Here is a 19,938-nt window from a genome sequence, read left to right as displayed (position 1 = left end):
TGTTAATCCCTTATCAGATATATGATTTACAAATATTTTTTCCCATTCTGTGGGTTGTCTTTTCATTCTCTTGATATGTCCTTTCAGACATAGAAGTCTTTAAACGTGATGAAGTTCAATTTATCTGCTTTTTTTTCTTTGTTGGCTTATGCTTTTTGTGTCATATCCAAGAAACCATTGCCAAATCCAATGTCACAAAGATTTTTCCACATGTTCTCATCTAAAAGTTTTATAGTTTTAGTTCTTACATTTAGATCATTGATACATTTTGAGTTAATTTTTGTATATGGTGTCAGGTAAAGACCTAACTTCTTTCACTTGCATATTGATATCCAGTTTTCCCAGCACCATTTGTTAAAATGACTGTCCTTGTCAAAACTCAATTGGCGCTATTAATCATACCACAATAAAGCTAAAAAAAAAAATCAGTTGACCGTATATGTAAGGATTTATTTCTGGGCTCTCTAGTCTAGCCTATTGGTCTACATGTCTGTTCTTACGTTGGTACCACATTGTTTTGATTACTGCAGTTTTGTAGTAAGTTTTGAAATCAGAAAGCAAAAGCCCTCCAACTTTGTCCTGTTTTTTTCAAGATTGTTCTGCGTATTCAGGATCCTTTGAGATTTCATATGAATTTTAGAGTGAGTTTTTCTGTTTCTTCAAAAAATGATATTTGGGTTTTGATAGGGGTTGCATTGAATGCGTAGATCATTTTGGATAGTATTGTCATCCAAATGTGGTCTTCCAGCCCATGAACATAAGATATAAGATGTCCTTCCATTTATTTAGGGCTTTAATTTCTTTTAGCAATGTTTCATAGTTCTCAGTGTACAAGTCTTTTGCCTTGTGGGTTAAATTTATTTTTAAGTATTTCATATTTTTGATGCCATTGTAAATGGAATTGTTGTTCTTAATTTCCGTTTCTCACTATTCATTGCTAGTGAATAGAAATGCAACCGATTTTTGTGGGTTAATTTTATATCTTGCAACTTACCTGAATTCACTTATTGGCCCTAACAGTTTTTTGGGTGAAATCTTTTGCATTTTCTAAAAAAATAAGCTCATGTAATCTGTGAGCAGAGATAACGTTACTTATTCCTTTCCAATTTAGATGCCTTTAGTTTCTTTTTCTGGCCTCATTGCTCTGGCTAGAACTTGTAGGGCTATGTCGAATAGAAGTGGCAAAAGTGAGGGCCCTTGTTTTGTTCCTGATTTAGGGAGAAAGCTTGCATTCTTTCACCATTAAGTATGATGTTAGCTGTGGGCTTTTCATAGATGGTTTTCATTCCCTCTTCCACTTTGATGAAAACGAGGATTCCTTGAACAAGGTCGTGAACGTTCATTTGTCTATTCATGCATAAATATTTATTGAGTGACTACTCTGTGCCAGGAACTTGCTTTATGGGCCGAAGGTACAGTGATAATTAGACAGACACAGTGCTTATGAGAAAGCATCGAAGATTTTAAGCAGAAACGTGACATGATTGAATTTGCATTTTTAAAAAAGGCATACTGGCAGCTGCATGGAGGCTAGATTGAAGGGGCAATCGCGGATAGGGGAAATCGATTAAGTTGCTATTTTAGAAGTCCAAAAGAGATGGTGGCATTGAACTAGTGTGGTAGCAGTGAACGTGCAGAGGCAGATGGATTTGAGATCTATTCTGGAGATCGAAGTGAGGCTGAATGAACTGGATGACAGGAGAGGGGAAGGAAGAGTTAAAGATGGCCCCTAAGTTTCTGACTTGGGCAAATGTGGAGCAAGTCTCCGAGACAAAGAATGTGGGAGGGGCATCATGTAGTGAGAGGAAGGTGATGGGTCAGTTTTGGACACATTGAGGTTGAGACGCACACGAGACCTCAGACTGGAGGTGTCAAGTAGGCAGCTGTGTGTGTTGGCCACACGTGCCAGAGAAATACCTGGGCTGAAGAGAAATATTTGGGAGTCAGTGGGAATGATGAAACTGACTCGGGAAAGAATGGGAGGAAAAAAATGGCCTAGGGAGCCATTCCAACACTAAAACATCAGGTTGAGGAGGAAGAGCTTATAAAAGAGACTGGGAAGGTGGGAGGAAAGTATGATGTCAAGGAAGCCAAAAGAGTGTATTAAGAAGGAAGGTATGGGGCGGCCAGTTAGCTCAGGTGGTTAGAGCACAGGCTCATAATACCAAGGTTACAGGTTCGATTCCCACATGGGCCACTGAGCTGCACTCTCCACAACTAGATTAAAATAGCTACTTGACTTGGAGCTGATGGGTCCTGGAAAAACACACTGTTCCCTAAAAAAAAAAAAAAAAAAAAAAAGGAAGGAATGATGAACTTTTCCAAGGCTGCTCAGAGGTAAATTATAGTGAGTGACCCCAGGGGTTTGGAAATTGTCTAACGTCCCCAGCTGGTCAATGGTAGAGTTGGATTTGAACTCAGGCAGTTTGGCTCAGGAATCTGCTTATATATGTGTGTCTACACATATATAGCTACACAGACAAGGATGCTTGCTAAAGAGTAGCTAATGGGTGCAAATGGAGCAAATATCAGCGATGTGAAGGTAATTATTCCTCAACCCTCATTCTGCAAACATCCAGAGTGTAACTCAGCCTCTGCTGGGAAGTGCAAGAATAAACAGCTCATACTCGTGAAGTCCAAGTTTAGAATATCTTCCAGGAAAGATGAAATGGCAGATAGAGGTAGTAGCTGCAGAGGCCTCAGCTTGGATTAGAGATTACGGTTGACAGCAGAAGCAAACCTAGCAGCTGGAACTATTAAGTATGTTAGTAAACTGTTCTCTGATCAGAACACAGTTAAACCCAGGAAGGTAGAAAGGGCTTAGCGAGCAGCCAATGACCAAATTCTATTTCAACCTGTTCATTTTATGGGTGATATCATGAGCCAGAATTTAAAAAACAGACATCTTCAGAAGGACTCTTCTGTGTAGAAAGAATGTGTTTTGGGGGCTGGCCGAGTGGCGCGATGGTTAAGAACTGGTTTGGGATGCCAGAGGGCCCTGGTTCGGATCCCACATATGAGGGCCAGTGACACTCCCCTTCCCCCAATTCCCCAGCGCTGTTCCCATCCCCCCAATTCCCCAATAAAAATCTTTAAAAAAAAAAAAGAAGAAGAAGAAAAAAAAGACTGTGTTTTGGGAAAATTTCCTTACGCGATTCCCCCCTTTGCTTTCTCCCGTCTCCCTAACCTACCGCCCATGGATTCCATGTAACCCCCTTAGCCTCCTCCTTTGAGTCTAATGTATGAAATAAGCTGCAAAACGGCCATTCTCGGGAGTGTTTTCTCAATCTGTTGAGATTTTGCTTCCCAGCAACTGTTGTCACATGGGCTCAGAGAAACTCATAAAAATTTTCTATAGGTCTGTATGTTTCTTATGTTGACAGTAGCATATGTCAGAATTGCCTCCCCTTTTCAAGGCTGAATAGTCCACATTTTGTTTATCACGCATCCATAGATGGACACCTGGGTTGCTTCCACCTTTTGGCTGTTGTGAATAACACTGCTATGAACATGGGCGTGCAGATATCTGCCTGAGCTCTTGCTTTGAATTCTTTCGTGCATGTACCCAGAAATGGCATTGCTGGATCTGATGGTAATTCTGTATTTAATTTTAATAGTGCTTTTTAACAGTTATGAAATCATAACATTCTATAAATATCACAAGAAGGGGAGAAATTTTATAACCACTTTCTGAGGATGGTGCTAAAAAATCCCTTCTCTGGGGGTCAACTCAGCTGGTGACGTGACGGGAAATGGAACAGAAAGGGGACGGAACTGGGCTGCAGGTGGCGAATGGGGCCTGACCGCTGCCCTTCCCCAGCTGGGGATGCTGCACCCCCATTGTGACAGTGAGCAAGTCTTCCCAGGCAGGCTGGGGGCACCTGCCCTGGCTGGGCCTTGATTCTGGGGGTGCCAGTGGTCTAGGACACTGAGTTCTGCTGCTCTGAGGGGCCCCAATATTACTCCTCAGCTGGGCCACATACTTTCTGCCTCCTTCCAGGCTGAGGAGAAGGGAGAAGTGGGTTTCAGGGAATAAAGAGTATTTTCTGGTAATTACTGATTAGTCAGGGCCTGAGGCCAGGGGAGGGGTCTGCATGGCCACCCCACCCCACCCCTTGCACTTCTTAGGATGACCCGGCCCCTAAAGGAAAATAAAAAACAAAGCGTATAGTTTTTAAATCTCCCAGCTGAGAATAACCCTAACACATCAGCCCAACCCTGGGGGTGGGAATGAAAAAGAGAGGAGTCCTTTCAGTCAGGATATCTGGGATGTGACCTGCTGTCATTAACTGTGTCACTAACTGCTGGCGTCACCTTTGGCAAATCACTTCATCTCCTGAGGCGGGAGGAGGACAAGCTGATGATAAACAAGTACTTCTGGATTCAAAACAATCGACAAATTTATTCCACAGGGGCCTCCAATAGACCTCTGACTGTTGCAAACTTTAAGAGGCTTAATCTCTTCAGGTCAAAGGTGAGAGAGGCCTAGCTTGCCGGGAAAGGAGCCTGATAAAAAGTTGTGCCAGCGCCGAGCGTCCCCCTCTAGGGGAGACGGAGGGCAACTGCAGGAACGAACACAAGCTGGTTGAGGGGAGAGGGTCCGGGACGCCCAAGAAGGGGGCGTCCCAAGCGCCAGGTCCTGCTCTCCCCTCCCAGTCTATCTATCCCCGAGTGTCTGCTGTCCTGGGCAGACAGCTGTCCTGCAGTGTCCTTGGTCCTGTGCCCGCTGTGCCCCTCCCACAGGGAACATTCCCGGCCAGGAGCCAGACCTCACTCTGGGCCAGGGCCCAGCTGTGCAGCCTTGAACTTCACTTCCCTGAGCCTCAGTTTACTCATCTGAAAATTGCGGACAATATCTCTTAGCCCTCAGGGTTAACAAGTTTAATGGAGATGGTGTGCGAAAGCGCTTGGTAAGCAGCACAGTTCCCGAGAGAAGGCTCTGGGGAAAGTCCTTGTTCCCTCAGCTAAGGAGTCACACTGCCTCTGAGGAAAACCCACGGCCTCAGGGGTTTCAGCCCTGGCTGGCTCTCAGTTCTGTTTTCTGGTGACCGACATTCCTGTTTCCACTCTGCGCTCACCCTGGGGCTCTTGCCAAATGCATATCCCCACAGGCCTTCTTCCCTTCCCAGGGACAAGAAGCCAGGTATGAGACGTGGTGACCAACGGTGCTGGCATCTGGAACCAGGTCTGGGCAAGGGCAGGTCGGGCTGAACTGGACAGCTTTCTTCTCTTCCTTATCAGTGGTTTTCATAACCAAGCCTGGAATGCTGGCCCGTGGATTTTGAACCTCCACTTCAGGATAGAGTTCAAGTGCGCTAGACAGAGGTCAGAGAGCTTGCTCAGACTGTACTCCACTGGGAGGCCACACGCCCCGGACAACAAGGCCCTCACCCTGCGCAGCCGTGGGGAGCAGAGCTGAGCTTTGTGGTGTGGCAGGGAAGATGGGGTGGTGAAAAAAGTCAGCAGGGGCTTTGAGGGAGCACAGAGGTGGGCCACCTAATCCGACCTTGTGGATGACAGGGTTGCGGGGCAGTAGGGAAGAGGGGGGGGGCCTCCCTGGAGGAGGAGGCATCCCAGTAGAGTCTTAAGGGTGACTTGGGTGTAGTACAAAGAAGAGAATTTCAGGCAGAGAGAATAACGTGAACAAAGGCATGGAGGAGAGAAGCCATAAATAACAGTGTAGAAACATACCATGTTTTGCTGTGTATATTGCGCTCCCGTGTATAATGCACACCTATGTTTTTGGCCCAAACTTTCAGGGAAAAAAATCTTTTGCTTTAATTTTTTAATTCAAATTTGTATTTGTGTATGTTTAGGTCTCTGTTTTTTGTATTATAAAGGAATTTTAGCATTTATTTTTTAACATTATGGTACAAGAAATTTTATGTAATGAATAATTACAAAACACAAGAACAGATACAAGGTACAAGAAATTTTATGTACTGGTAACAAATTTACCATCATAGAAGGCCAAGAACTCTTTGTTGTTGCAAGTTCGTTGTTAAGTTCAACAAAACCAATTATGGTGTTCCAGGGCATTATTTTGCATATGGATATTGTTATTGATTTCTAGAGTTACACTTTTAACTCATAAGCATAAATAAAAGAATTAAAAACACTTATATAGATATGGAATTAGTACTACCCTTATATAATGCGCACCCTTATTTTTCCCTCACAAATTTGGGCAAAAAAAAGTGCACATTATGCATGGCAAAATACAGTAAGTGTATTTAAAGCATGGGGACGCAGAAAATGAGGCTGAGAAAAAAAAAAACAATGGGCCCTATCTTTTTATTGGAACCACAATACCAATAATTTGCAGTGTTCCTCTTATCTTAAAAATAAGGAAATAGAATGTCAGAGAGATTAAGTAACTTGCCCAAATCACACAGCCAGCAAGTGGCAGAGCTGGGATGGGGACTCTAGAACACAGGCTCCTCACCAGTGAATTAGAGAGGGGAGGCCCACCTTGGTGGGGTCAGCCAGGTGGGGTCTGAGACACCTGGTCTTGGGCTTCAACTTCCCTCTTTCAAACTCTCCTATCTGAGCAGAGGGCTCTTTGGTTTCCGGCTGGCAGCTTGGTGCCCCTTTGATTATTTTCAGGCCTGCGTCTGCCACAAATAGAGGGGAAGGGGGCAACGGCATGGGAACCAGATTCCAGCCCTGTTGCAACACCCTTTTATTACTTTAATTTATACAAGATTTGTATTAAAATATAGCCAACTGCAACGTTATTTTTATTTTTTTTTTAAGATTTTTATTGGGGAATTGGGGGAGGGGAACAGATAAGTTGCTGTCCTTTTGTTCTTCAGTCTAGATGTGGAGGATGTTGCTTCACTGGCCCAAGTTGGCGCCATCATTGCGCTTTTCCCAGGCAAGGCAGATCTGTTGCCGGCTTCTGGACGGCCGCTCACTGCGGCTGCTGGCTACACACGGTAGCCCATGGCAACCCACTGCAGCAGGGGCTGCAGCTTACTCCGTGGCAGGCGGCTCAGGGCAGCCCAGCTCCAGGTTGAGCTGTTATTCAGCATCTTCGCTGTAGAGGGCAGTGTCACTGGCCCTCATATGTGGGATCCGAACCGCGGCCTTCTGGCGTCCCAAGCCAGCGCTTAACCAACAAGCCACTCTGCCGGCCCCCTGCAATGTCATTTTAAATAGCAGGACTGAGGGCTGGTGGCCAAAAGAGCTGCCTTCCAGGAGGCCTTTCTTTCCCTGTCTGTGAGTGTGGCTGAAGGAAACCCATCCAGAGTAGCCCCCTTGGGGTGGGGGTGTCCCGGAATGTGCCTGATTCTGTCTGGCACTGCTGATGGTTGGTTCCCCCACAGAGACCCAGATGCTCAGGGTCTGAGAGCTGCACTTCCCAAGCTCTGTTCCTAGATGCCAGGTCCTATGCAAACGGGGAGGCCAGGCCGCACCCACTCCAGCTGCCCCAGGAACCTTGATCCAGGTTAGGATCAGCCTGAAACCCCAAATTGAAAAGCACATGCTAATTAAGCAGCGGCTGGTCCAGAAGCCTCTCGGCCTAGACCTTATTTTAGTGCTTTCCTTTCCCTTCAGACTCAGCTGTGAGGCCACCCTGTCAGCTGCAGGCTCCCTGGGGGAACTTTGTAGGCCCTTTCATGGTTGCTGCTGCCAGCCAAATACCAGTTTCTATCTATCAAATCAGGAGGGTGGACTCGCAGGTTTTGACATGGACTGAGCACCTGTGGCCCAGGCCTGTGTCAGGTGTACCCATGCCATCTCCTAAGCAGAGGCTTTTTTTTTTTTCTTTGACAGACGAGGGAACTAAAACTCGGGGACTTGGAAGAGCAGTAGGTAGAGTTTTAAATAGAGCCCCGGTCCCTGCTGGTGCTGCGGGGTCTCCTGCTCCGCCCGTGGGCACAGGTAGGCACAGGGAAGGAAGGCGCCTTTGCGGCAGCCAGTCTTCCGGTGTCCAAGCCTCATCATAGCTCGATTAAATCAGAATCTCTGGGGGAGAGTCCCAGACACTGGTGGTTCTTAGGGATCCCGAGTGATCCTGGGGGCAGCCGGGGCTGCAGGCGCTGCTTTACAGGAACGGGGAGAGGCACCTCGCCGTCTCCAGGGCTCTCCAGGTGCTCCTTTCGCAGCGTAACCCTCACCCCGTTCACGAAAGCAAAAATAAAAACCGACCAGTGATGGCTAAGTCTCCTCCTCTCATCAAAAGAAACGGGAGCGAGGGGCCCCGGCTGAGCTCGCCCCGGCCCGGCTCGGGTCACCTGAGCCCCGGGGCTCAGGTGCGGCGGCAGGAAGCCACCCCTGCGGTCGGCCGGGGCGCGGGGCTGTTGCGCCATCTGCTCGGGCTTTCGCAACAGCACCCTGGGGCCGAGAGACACTTCAGCGCGAGTTCCTCAAATGTTTTTTCCTGCGTTGCCAGGACGGTCCACAGCTCTGAGTCACGTGCAAGTGGGAAGTCGCGTTGACACCGAGCCCGGCCAGACGGAGCCAAGCCGAACGCGGCGCGGGGCTCGGGGACTCGCTGGGCGTGCCGAGCGCGGGCCCCCCGGGGACGCGGGCTGCTCTCCTGGCCTGAGCCCGCCCGCCCGCTGCCCCGCCCCGGCCGCCCGGTCCTTCTCCGCCCGCCTGCCTCCCTAGGACCTCGGGCCACTAGCCGAGGAGGAAGCATGCTGGCCGTCCGCTGCCTGCTGCTCACCGCCCTGCTGGCCGCGCCCCGGGCGACAGCGGGCCCAGGGAACTGCCCGGTGCTGGGTAAGGGATTCGCGCGCACCTGGAGGGCCGCGCCAGCTGGCGGGCGGGGGAAACCGCTGTGGCCGCCGCAGACGGGGGGCAGCTGGAGGGAGGGGAGGAGGGGTGGCGGCTCCCCTTTTCCGTGGCTAGCTTAGGTCCCCACGGTGACCCAGCTGTGCCGTCGCGGGCGGGGACTCCGGGTGACCCAGCTGTGCGGTCGCTGGCGGGGGCTCTCGAGTCCCCTGCTGCGTCCCGCGTCTTTGCGGGTGACGGGCCCTGCGGTCTGTGTACAGGACTTGGTGTGTTCTTCGAAACTTGATTCTCCGGTCTCCTTCCAGTATCTTCAGGAGACTGGACACAATTGCGTCCCGGGGTCATCTGAGGGGAGACACCCTAGCCGGGTGGAGTTTCGCCCAGGGCTCCCCTCTTGACCCTGAGCTCTGGGGCGCCACCTCGCCTGGCTCACCCTTCAGCCCCCTGGTGTACGTGTGGATGACAGTGCCCTGACTGTGAAGGGACTGACATCACCGGCGCTGAGTCACGACCCCCCCTCCTCTGCCTGCACTCCTGTCACAGACACCAGCTCTACAAACTGTGTCCCCAACCCCGGGACTTTCACCTAAGCGGGGAGGCTGTCCAGAGATTGGGACACCTTGGGGAAGGCACACACTGGACTCCCCTTCCAGATGGGAGGAGGCGGCTGAGGCGGAGGGCAGGGGGCACTTTGGCTCCTGTGGACAGTAATCTGCCCCAGGCAGCCAGGCTTTTCCTCGGCTCTGGCCGCGTGCCCAGCTGCGTGTCTGTCTCTTCTCTAGTCCGGCCTGGCAACTGCTTCTCCAGAGGCTTATTTCAGGGTCTGAGGGCTTCTTTGAAGGCACGACAGGAAAAGCAAGGGGGCAGCCGGTAGGCTTCTGGGAACGGATGGCTGGGAAGACTGGTGGCTCTGGCTTTTAGTCCTAGACTGCTCTGCCCTCCTGGCCTTCAGCCAGCCTGATCTCTCCTGCTGGGAGATAACGCTTTAGGGCTAGCGTGCCTGCCACTCTCAGCTTTCTGGGTATTTGTTCCTTGTGCCTGGAGGAGGAAAGTAAAGAGGTTCCTTTTCTTGGCACACTTTTACGAGCTCTGCCAGTTGCAGCTGCTGTTGATTGAGGCCTCCTCTGCTTTACATATGTTTTCTAATCCACCACTGGATCTAAATATACCTTGTTCCAAAGAGAGGCTGTGATTGGAGGTTGTCTGGCCCCGTTGGTGGAGGCCCACCCCATATGGCCCTGAGCTGCAGAGGAGTAGATCCCCAAGACTCCCAACTAGAACTAGCCCAGCAGTCAGAGCTGGGGGGACTTAGGGGCAGGCTGAGAGTCACTCCTGACTGGACGAGTCCTGAGGCAGAAGAATCCCAGGGAAGGGAAGTGGAGACCTGGGCTTGCCCACCGTGGGGTCGGAGGGGTGGCCCAGGAGGGAGTAAGGCTCCCCTGCCTGGCTGTGTTGCCATCACACCACGCCCAGGGCACCTGCCCCAGGACGGTCACCGCTGCAGCTGAGGCTTCCATTCACTGGCTTCTAAGTGGTCATCTGGCAGGGGGCCGGGGGGCAGCCAGCTGCCATCAGTTCTCCGTTCCCTGGTGCTCCGGAGGGTCGGGCAAGGTGGTCTCAAGGCCTGGACAGCCCATGAAAGGCAGAACTGAGAGTTTGGGAGGAAGTGAAAGCCCTCCCAGTACAGAAGGAAAATGCAGAGAAGTAGAAAATACCCAGCTCCCCTCTCACGCCCACGTAGACTCAGCCCACAAACTTGAGAGTAAAAACAAAGACCTTGCACAGGAAGCATGGAGCAAATGACTGCGAGATGTCTCGCTTTGGAGAAGTGAGGGGCCGAGGGGTAGTGGCGGCGGAGCTGGGTTGGAGGGGAAATCCACCGGCTCTCAGAGCCAGAGGCCCGCTTTCCTGGGCATTGGTGGCCGCCCACATGCCAGGAGCTCAGGTAGACTTGAGGTCCAGGGGCCTGGATGAGCTGGGACTCAGGAGCTGGGGGTGCCTGGCTACGGGTGCCTCAGTCTCCTTCTGCCTCCTGCAGTGCAGAGCCGGTGGCACTCAAAACACTCTTACACCTCTAGGTCTCTCAAGTCTCAACTTCAGAACTTCCCATTGGGTCAACCTCCTCCTGACCCCAGGGCTCACCAGCTTTCTTAGCCTCACTCAAGATCAGTGTTCCTCAAAAGGGTGTTTCTGGGTTTAGTTGTATCAGAATTGGTGTGTGTGTGTGTGTGTGTGTGTGTGTGTGTGTGTGTGTGTGTGAGGGGTGGGGCTGGGGGCTTGACAATAATGCTCATTCTTGGCCCCAGATTTACCGGAGAGAAATATCTGGGAGTGAGGCTCTGGAAACATCCTTTTTGACAAATGCCCCTTGTGATTGGCAGGTGTGAGGATGACGGGCCAGGCCAGGGTGATTGAGGAACTGAGTGCAGGGCCTCCCCTGGTGGGCTTCCCCTTGCCATAGCCTCTCCTTGCGTGGGCTCCACCCCTTGTTTACTCATTGCAGCGAACACTGATGGAGGCCACTAACGGCCCTACGGGGCCTCAGTGCCATCAGCCACCCAGACTCCACCCTAAAGGGGCTTGAAATGGTCACGTGTGAGTCCCTGAGACGGACTGAGGAAACCCAGCTCTCTGACCCGCCCCACTCAGTACCAACTACTCAAGGACAAACGGTCAGGGGTGGGAGTGGAGGGAGGAAGCGCCTCTGATTGAGGGCCAAGACCCCAAGGCAGCAGACATGTGGACCCTGACCGCATTGCCTCATCTGTGACCCTCAGCGTCTCGCCCTGGAACTGGATAAACAAACCCTCCCCTCTTAGGTGTTTGTAAGGATTACACAAAATGGCTCACGTGCTCACAGCAGTCCATAGCCACCCGCCCCTCTTCCCCTGTCTCACCAGGCCTGCAGGCCACCAACCCAGCAAGCCAGTGCATTCCTGGTACCAGTTTGGGCTTTTCCAGGTCAGTCTTAAAGGCTACAGCTCTGTTCTCTGAACGGTAGTCACTTCCCAAGTGTGGCTATTTAAACGAAATGAAATCAAATTAAAAGTGTAGTTCCTTTGTTGCACCAGCCACATATCAAGTGCTCAATAGCACACATGACTAGGGGCCTCCACATTGGACAGCAGAGATCTAGGGTCCTTGCATCATTGCAGAAAGTTCTATTAGACAGTACTGGTCTAGAGCACTCAACAATTTCTTCCAGAGGTTTTCTGTTGCCTCTTCCTTTATTCTTCTCCAGACCTCCTCCTGTCCGCCCGATCAGCGTGTGCAGGTAACGGCCAAGGCTTCGGAGCTAGGCAGACCTCCTGGAGCCCTGCTGTGTAGAAGTGATGTGAGCTTAGGTGGTGCTCTGACCTCCCAGAGACTCACTGTCCTCGCCTAGAAAACATCAATAATTACACTACCTCACAGGGTGGTTACCTCCAGGGTGGTGATGAGGATGAAAGGAGCTAAGGAAGGTATTATACAGTGTCTAGAAAAGTCTAGCACAGAGCAAGCGCTTCAATGAGGGTAGCTTATAATTCATGCGTTTGAAAAAAAAAATATTTTGAGCCCCTCCTGTGTTCCACGCACTATTCTCAGAGCTGTAGATAGAGCAGTGAGCAAAACAGACCAACATCCCTGGCTCATTGGCACTCCATTCTAGCGGGGATGTAAATTAAGTATAGAGCGGATGGCGACTGAGGCTAAGGGGGGAAAATAAAGGATGGGAGGGAGATAGGAGCTGTATGTCTATGCCGAGGGGACATGTAGACTTGGTGTTTCCCAGGGAAGTTCTCACCGAGAAGACGATATGTGAATAAAGGCCTGAAGGGAATAGAAAGATGTTTAGGGATTCCTTATACGCCTGTCAAACAAAAACCTTTCATGGTCAAAAGCTTTTCTGGCAGAAAGCGTTTCTTGAGCCACATGCTAGCCTGAAGAGGAGCAGGCCATGGGGCGTGCCGTCTGCACGACCGACCAGCAGCGGGGCTGGGTGGAGAGGGCAACACGCGCCCGTCCTGGAGTCCACAGGTGCTTTCATACCTTAGGTCTGGGGGAAAAGGTGCGAGTTGTTATGGAAGAACTTAGGATGGCTGTCAATAAAGGGGGCGGGAGAAAGTGAGACGGGGCTGGTTCTGGGATAGGCCGCAGTCCCTGAGGAAGAAGTCTTTGCTTCTCTGGATTGGCTGTGGGTAAGAGTCTGGAAATTTTGCGCAAAGCCAGAATGATCCTGGAAATAGCCACCTGGAAGTTAACTCAGTGCTCCAACATACACTCGGGAAGGCGAGCAACGCTGTTGGTTTTGCCCGGTAGCTGTTAGCTGATTAACCTCTCCTGGCTCTTCTGTTCACCTTCCGGCCTGCTAAGTGAATCCGAAATTAATTTAGGATGCCTCAGAATTTTCTCCTCGTCACGCCCGTCTTGGACAGGAAATGTCCCGCCTCTTCTAACAATCTGGTGCTGCCTGAGGGCCTGGAGCCCTCGGTGGAGTCCTCGGTGGGAACACAGGTGCCCCCCGTTGTAACGAATGTTGGGGTTGTCTCTGGAGAGACTCCCGCCCTTGGGCTCCTTAGAGTCCAGCTGGACAAGGAAGTGCCAAATGTCATTAACTGCATTGACAAGTCTCGGGCTGGCGTTTCAAGGGGGAAGGTTGCAAAGACAGGCTTTTAACTCTCAGGCCCGCTGGCTGGTGAAGCTCGAGGAGCTTCTCTTGGGTAGTAAATCTGTGCTTGTTCCTCTCCTCTGGTCTTGAGACCCCGAAGAGGTCCCAAGAGTCAGGGGCTTTTCCGGCGCGGTCCTGGATTCAGACTTGACTTCCAGCTGCACCTCAGCAGGCTCCCCCACGCCCAGCTGCCCCTGCCAGCTCGACCCTGTGGCTCTATCCTTAGGAGCGTGCCCCTGAGGCCCACACCCCGGCGGGCTCCCAGCACCTGTCGCCAGCTCCCCTCCACCTCTCCCTAAAAGCATCCTTGGTCTTCCCTCTCTACATCATGGTTCCACTAACTGTTACCATATCAAGTGCCAAGTGTGTGCATGGAACTGTGCTAGGGCCTTGGCACCTGTGGTCTCATTTACTCCTCACAGCAGCCTTGGGTGAGGGGGTGTTGAAACCATTGCATGGAAGAGGGAGGCTGTAAGGCAAGTAGGTTTTGCGGGAGGGGAAGGTCAGAGGTCAGGTTTGGACATGTTGAGACGACCAAGAGAAGACGCTGAGGTGCTGGGTAGAGGAGGCCGGAGTTTGGGGATGAGGACCGAGCTCGAGGTGTGACTTTGGGAGTCACCTGATGGCTGATGTCATTTCAAGCCGTGAGAGTGGCTGAGATCACCTAGAGCTAGAGTGTAGATGGAGAAGAGAAGAGGTCCCCGGGCTGAGCCCTGAGGCACCCCACCCTTCTCAGGCTGGAAGAGGAGAGGGGGACTGACCAGGTGAGGCCAGTGAAGTGGGAGGAAACCTGGGGAATCGGTGTCCTGGACACCAAGGGGAGACAGTGTTTCAGGAGGAGGGAGCAAGCAATGGTGTCAAACTGCTGCGAGGCTGGGCAAGAGGGCCACTGAGATGTGACCTTGACGTCAGGGGTTCTGGCTGAAATGGTGGGGGCCAAAGGCTGACAGGAGCGGATTCCTGAGAGAATGGGAAGAGGCGAACTGGAGGTGACAGGAAGAGGCTATTCTTGAGGATTTTAGCTGTAAAGGGGAGGAAAGAAGTGGAGTGTTGGGCGGCTGCAGGAGTGGGGTCGAGAGAAGGGATTTTTCAAAAAGATGACTGCGATACGAGCGTGTTTGCATGCTGATGGAAATACTCTACTAGAGACTAAAAGTTGACAGAGAGGTGAGAGTTGCTGAAGCAATGTCGTTGAGTAGGCGAGAGGAAACTGAAGCTCAGAGAGTGCAGTAACTCGCTCAAGACTGCACAGCACGGAAGCCACAGACCAAGCTCTGAACCTTGCTCTTTCCACTACATCATGCGTGTCACTAACTCCCACCCTTCCCAACACACAGGGACGTCAAGGTCTTCTTCTCTCTTCCAAGAATCCTCATTAGATACTCACCAACACCACACCCATTGGTGTGGCACAGACAGCCCTGCTTTTGCCGCAGGAAGTGTCCCCTTCCTTCTCTTAAACAGGGAAGAACACTAAAGGCTACGCAGAGTATTTTCAGCCATTGTGCTGTCACCCCCCACCTCCTCCCTCATATCCATTCACATCACTTTGGGTCAGGAAAATGGTGGCAACCACCTATCCCTGTAAGCGAGCTTTCTCTGTCTCTAAGAGAGGCGGGCAGTGTAACAGAGAGAAAACAGCTTAGGGGGCATTCAATCCTGACCATCTCCTGGCTGCCTACTCCACCAGCCAGCCGACCTTGGGGTAAGTCACTTCAAGCCTAGGCAAGAGCAACACTTCTCGAGATTGTGACAAACAAAAGTGGGTGCTTGATAGGTATTATTGATCCTAAGAGTCCATTTTGATGGGAGGAGCTAGAGGCTATGAATCTCTCTCACAGAAAAGGGGGAAGATGCACTCATACGGTGGGAATACTAGTTATAACTGCTCACATTTTTTGAGAGATTAGGTATGTCCTGAAAATAGTGCAAGGGTTTTAACATTAATTATCGAATGCCATCCTCACAGCAACATTTCGAAGTAGGTATTATTATTGGTTCCATTTGGTGGATGGGAATAATGAAACCCAAAGAGGTTGCACAAGTTGCCCGAGGCGACATAGCTAGTAAGTGGCTGACCTAGGGCTGCAACTTGGGTGTGTCTGAATCCCAGACTTGAACTCTTGACCAATGCACCCAACGGACTAAGGAAAGAGTTCGCTTCTTTCTATTAAACAAAGAACTTCTTCTTTAATTGTTTTGGTATTTCAGAACTTCTTCTTTAACCGTTTTGGTATTTTGTTGCATGGACACACTGAGTTTATTTACTCAGTCCCCTTTTGCTGGATATCTGATTGTCTCCTGTCTTGCCATCACGGGAAAAAACTATGGCATATACCTCTTGCTGCATGAAGAGTGCAAGAACATCTGAGGGATACATTTCTCAAAAGGGAATCTATGGGTTGAAGGCTACGTGTGTGTGTAATTTTGGGAGAGAATAGAATTGCACCCATTCATACCCCGGGCAGCAATCAGAGAACTTATGTCACCAAATTGTTGCCAAAAGTGTGTTATTAAACTGCTGTCTACACAGAAAATGGTGTCTGTGTGGAATTAATTTGCATTTATCTTATCTGAGTGAGATTGTACAGGTTTTTCCATTTTTAAAGAGACATTTGCATAATCTGTGCCTATGAACTGCCTATATATATTTATTGCTCATTTTTAAAAGTCGGGTTGTTGGTCTTTTCTTGTTTATAGGAGCTCTTAACATAATAAGGAATTTAGTCCTTTATCAATGATATGAGTTGTGAATGTTTTTCTACAGTTTGTCATTTGTCTTTTGACTTTTTTTTTTTGGTGGGGGGTGGTTTTTGCCATGAAGATTTTTAAAAATGTAGTTGGATTTATCCATCTTTCTTATGACTCCTAGGTTTTGTATCATACTTACTACGATCTTCCTTACGCCAATATTATTTTGAAAGATTCTTCTTTTTTCCCCAGTACCTTTCAAAGTTTTTTACATTTAAATATTTGCTCCATTCTGATTTATCATGGAGTGAGGTTTGAGGTATGGCTCTATCTTTTTCCATAGTTATAACTGATGTCCCTGTACAGTTTATTGAGCCTTCCTCCCACTGATTCTAAAAACCACCTTTAAGATCTGCCCAGTTACTGTAGGTGCTTGGTAGTTTTGTACTGCTTCTCGGCATAGTGAGTAAAGGCCCAAATTCTGAGGCCGAGTTGCTTGGGTTTGAATCCAGGCTCGCCCCTCATTGGCTCTATAACCAGCCTGCTCCTCTGTGAGACAGACAGTTGGGAGGATCAAGTTAGCTCATCCATCACTTGTGCGCCTTGGGATGGCACCTGTATGTCACCAACACTCAGACTAAGCTTTTTTTTTTTTTTAATTGTGGTGAAATCCACATAGCATGAAATCTACCACCTTAGCCATTTTAAAGTGTACAGTTCCGTAGTGCAGACGAGGCTATTTTTGGTTACTATCATTTCTGAACTTTCCATCTCTTCCATAATGCTGTTTGTCTGTTCACGAGCCAGTGCCCCCACTCTTTTCATTACTGTGGTCTTATCATGAGCCGCACAGGCCTACCATGTTCGGAGATAGGAAGACCCAGCGTTATAAATAGGCCAGTGCTCCCTAAGTTAATCTCTAAATTTTACTTGATCCGAATAAAAATACCAACAGGACTTTTTTTTTTTTCTCCTGAACTAGGCAAGCTGATTCTAAAGTTCAAATGGAAACGTAAATAAGCAAGGATAGCCAGGATGATTCTGAAAAAGCCGAGGAATGAGAGGGAAATTAGCCAGACCAAACTTTAAAGCTCTCCTGGCTTTCGTAGTTTTACCGAGGGCAGATGTACCTACCAGCTCCTCCAGGCTGAGCTGCTTCCTTTACCGTGAAGCTTGTACACAAGCTCATGGTCACGTGGGGATGGGCACAGGGTTCAAGGGCTTGAGCTCAGGTAGTTGTGAGAAGGGGGACTCTGGGCCCTTTTGTAAAAATGTATCTGGAGTGTAACACTTTTACAGGGGAGTGTGCTCAGCAAAATTTGGACAGCTTGATGAGTTTTCACAGCCTGAGCATATCCACACCAGTAACCACCAGTCAGATGAACAGAACTGGACCAGCCCCAGTGTCTCCTCCTGTGTTTCCCTGCAGTCACCCCCTCCCACGCCTCCACTTTGGGACTTCTTCGATCTTTAGCTTTGCTCCCTCATATCTAAAGGGGTGGGAGCATGGAAGCTGGGGGCAGGGGCTGGTTTGGGATGGGATAGGCGGCATACATCAGGTCCCTTCTCACTCTTCCCCCGAACTCCCCTTCCCCAATCACATAAAAGACTCTGATGTGGGTCAGGCTCCTGGTTAGACTCCGAGGCTGAGTTCCTGGGGTGCTATGGGGGGTGGGGGAGTCGGATTGTTTGCCTGCCTTAGCTATCTTTTCCTCTAATTAGTTTGTAATCTCTGAGAGTGACCCAGGCTAGACCTTCTGGGTCGGGGCCAGCTGATTGTCTCTGAAGCTGTCCGGGAGGATTAAGAAAAGCTGGGAACAAGCTGGTCTCTGAGCCAGCAGCCAACGCTACCTTCTTATGGTTCCAAAGGAGCCTCCGAGGCTCCCTGTCTCCAAGGTAGGCTGAGCCAAGGTAAATACTGACACCACCAAATACAAGGCAAATACAAGCAGGTACAGAAGTACAAACACATTAGAAGGAAGGGTGGGGGGTGAGGGTGGGGGCGGGCTGAGCTGTTGACCTTGGCAGGGGCCACGGCTTAGAGCCTGCGGACTGGCCTCTCCCTAACTGGCAGAGGAGGGCATGCTGGAGATTTGGGGGAGAAGTGAAGGGGTGACCTGGTGAGAGCGTGACATTGGGAGTCGGAGGTGGGGGCGCTTGGAAACTATAACTCGTCCTGAGTGCTCTGGTGTAGGGTAGAGGGAGAAAGTTCAAGGGTTCCTGGCTGCCGGCTCCTGTAAGAGAAACTGCCAAGGCACTGTGAGGTGTGGTGGGGCTCGCCCCCTGCCCAGGCTCCCTTTCCTGGGCCGTTGGAAGGTGGACAGGCGAGAGGAGATCACCAGAGAGGGAGAGATAAGGGTGGTGGGCAGTCCAGAAAGGGGCCCGGCCCCAGGAGACAGGGGAGTGGGCCAGGCTCACCTGGAACCAATGAGATTCCCTCCCCCACTAGCTGTGTGAATGCAGGCAAGTTCCTCAACTTCTCTGAGCTTCCTTGCCTCCGCAGTGACACGGGGACAAGCCTCCCCAAGCAGGGTTGTTGTGAGGGGTGGAGAGCTCCCAGGTAAAGCACGGGGGCACGTGGTAATAATTGCTAAGTGAAAATGATTGTTATGATGATTGCATTGGAAGCGAGGAGATGGGTGTCAGCCCTCGCATGGAGAAGGCAGGGAGAGAGGACGAACACTGGGAAGTTGTTCTAGGCCCCGTGGGAGCAAATTCTGCACTCCTTTCCGTTTGGACGTGAAGTGCCCCATTCTTCTGCAGGCTTCTCAATAGCCAACTCTTTCAAATCAAGGCCTTTTTCTCTGAGGGAGGACCTTTAATTCCTCTGTGACCTCTGTCTGCAGTCCTGTGTCCCTGGAACCCGAGAGGCAGGAGACCTCCTGTGCTGCCAGCTGCTGAGCTGCCGAGTGGCCAGTGGGACTCGGGTCCCAGCTCAGAAACCAGGGCGGGGGAGATTAGCGGGCGCGCGCTAAGCCCGAGTCCCCGGTGGTGCGCGGTGGTGCTGGTTCACCACTTACATAAACGCAGCCAGGAAGCTGAACTTGTTTTTGCTGGCAAGAGCCACAGCAAGCTGCAAGACAGTTGAGAAATATGTCTCTGTGTGCGTGTTGTTCTCTGCTTGTTGACATTGTAAGTTTACTTGAGGAGAGAAAAAAGTAGAAAAACAACAAAGCTGTTCGGGTTTCTGGCACCCGACCTTGGGTCCAGAGTGGGAAGGCACCCCACTCTCAGGGCTGGGCTGCAAAGGACCGCTTGAGAGATGTCCCCACAGTGGGGGGGCCAGTGCCCCAGGGAGTGGGATTCGTGGGTTTCAGGCGGGGGTTGGGGAGTGGGTGGATTGGTTGCCAGAGGTTACTAGGACCTAAGCCCTCTTCTTGAGACATGGGAGGCCCGGGAGGTTGTGGGAACCTCTGTAATGGCGCTCTCCATGAATAGGAGGTTTTGTCTGAGGGCACTGGGATGACCTAGCTGCCATTCCCCTCCAAAAATCATTAACTATTAGAGTAATAAATCCATAGATTAATCATGTGTGTTCAAGCTGGGCTATTGTCTGAGATGAACAGACACGTGTGCTTTCTGCCCTCTGAGAGCTAAGGACTTGCGTGGTCAGATGCTAGACTGAAGCGGGCAGCGGGCAGCAGGGAACTTCCCATCATAGCCTGAACCCTCACCTCACAGACAAGGGGAGTGGGGCTGTGCCAGGGCCTGTGACGCGCCCAGGGCTGCCCAAATCAGAAGAACTCGGGTCTTCTGACAACACAGAGCTGTTTCCCCTATGCCAAGCTGTGCCCGCTCTTAGAGATGGTCTTTATATTAAATAACAAATCAAGACAAGACTGTACACTGGTGTCAGC

At 50.5% G+C, this 19,938-nt stretch overlaps 1 protein-coding gene across 3 annotated transcripts in view; it reads left to right on the top strand.

Annotated features, from left to right (window-relative positions):
- The first annotated feature begins 8,397 nt into the window (after positions 1-8,397).
- IL6R (interleukin 6 receptor) overlaps positions 8,398-19,938 on the top strand; it is a 61,723-nt gene continuing 50,182 nt past the window's right edge. For 2 of the 3 annotated variants that reach the window (XR_002122239.1, XM_019627368.1), the window contains exon 1: positions 8,399-8,730. Coding sequence is in view for 2 of the 3 variants with exons in the window: in XM_019627368.1 (XP_019482913.1) it covers positions 8,646-8,730 (85 nt within the window). In the remaining variant the exon portion in view is untranslated. Of the gene's footprint in view, positions 8,731-19,938 lie in introns of all 3 variants that reach the window. The other variant, XM_019627369.1, reaches the window with a different exon arrangement.

This window comes from Hipposideros armiger, unplaced genomic scaffold, assembly GCF_001890085.2.
Source record: "Hipposideros armiger isolate ML-2016 unplaced genomic scaffold, ASM189008v1 scaffold_729, whole genome shotgun sequence".
NCBI classification, from domain to species: domain Eukaryota; kingdom Metazoa; phylum Chordata; class Mammalia; order Chiroptera; family Hipposideridae; genus Hipposideros; species Hipposideros armiger.
Note: the sequence above shows the minus strand (reverse complement) of the source record. Positions and strands in the feature narration are given on the sequence as shown.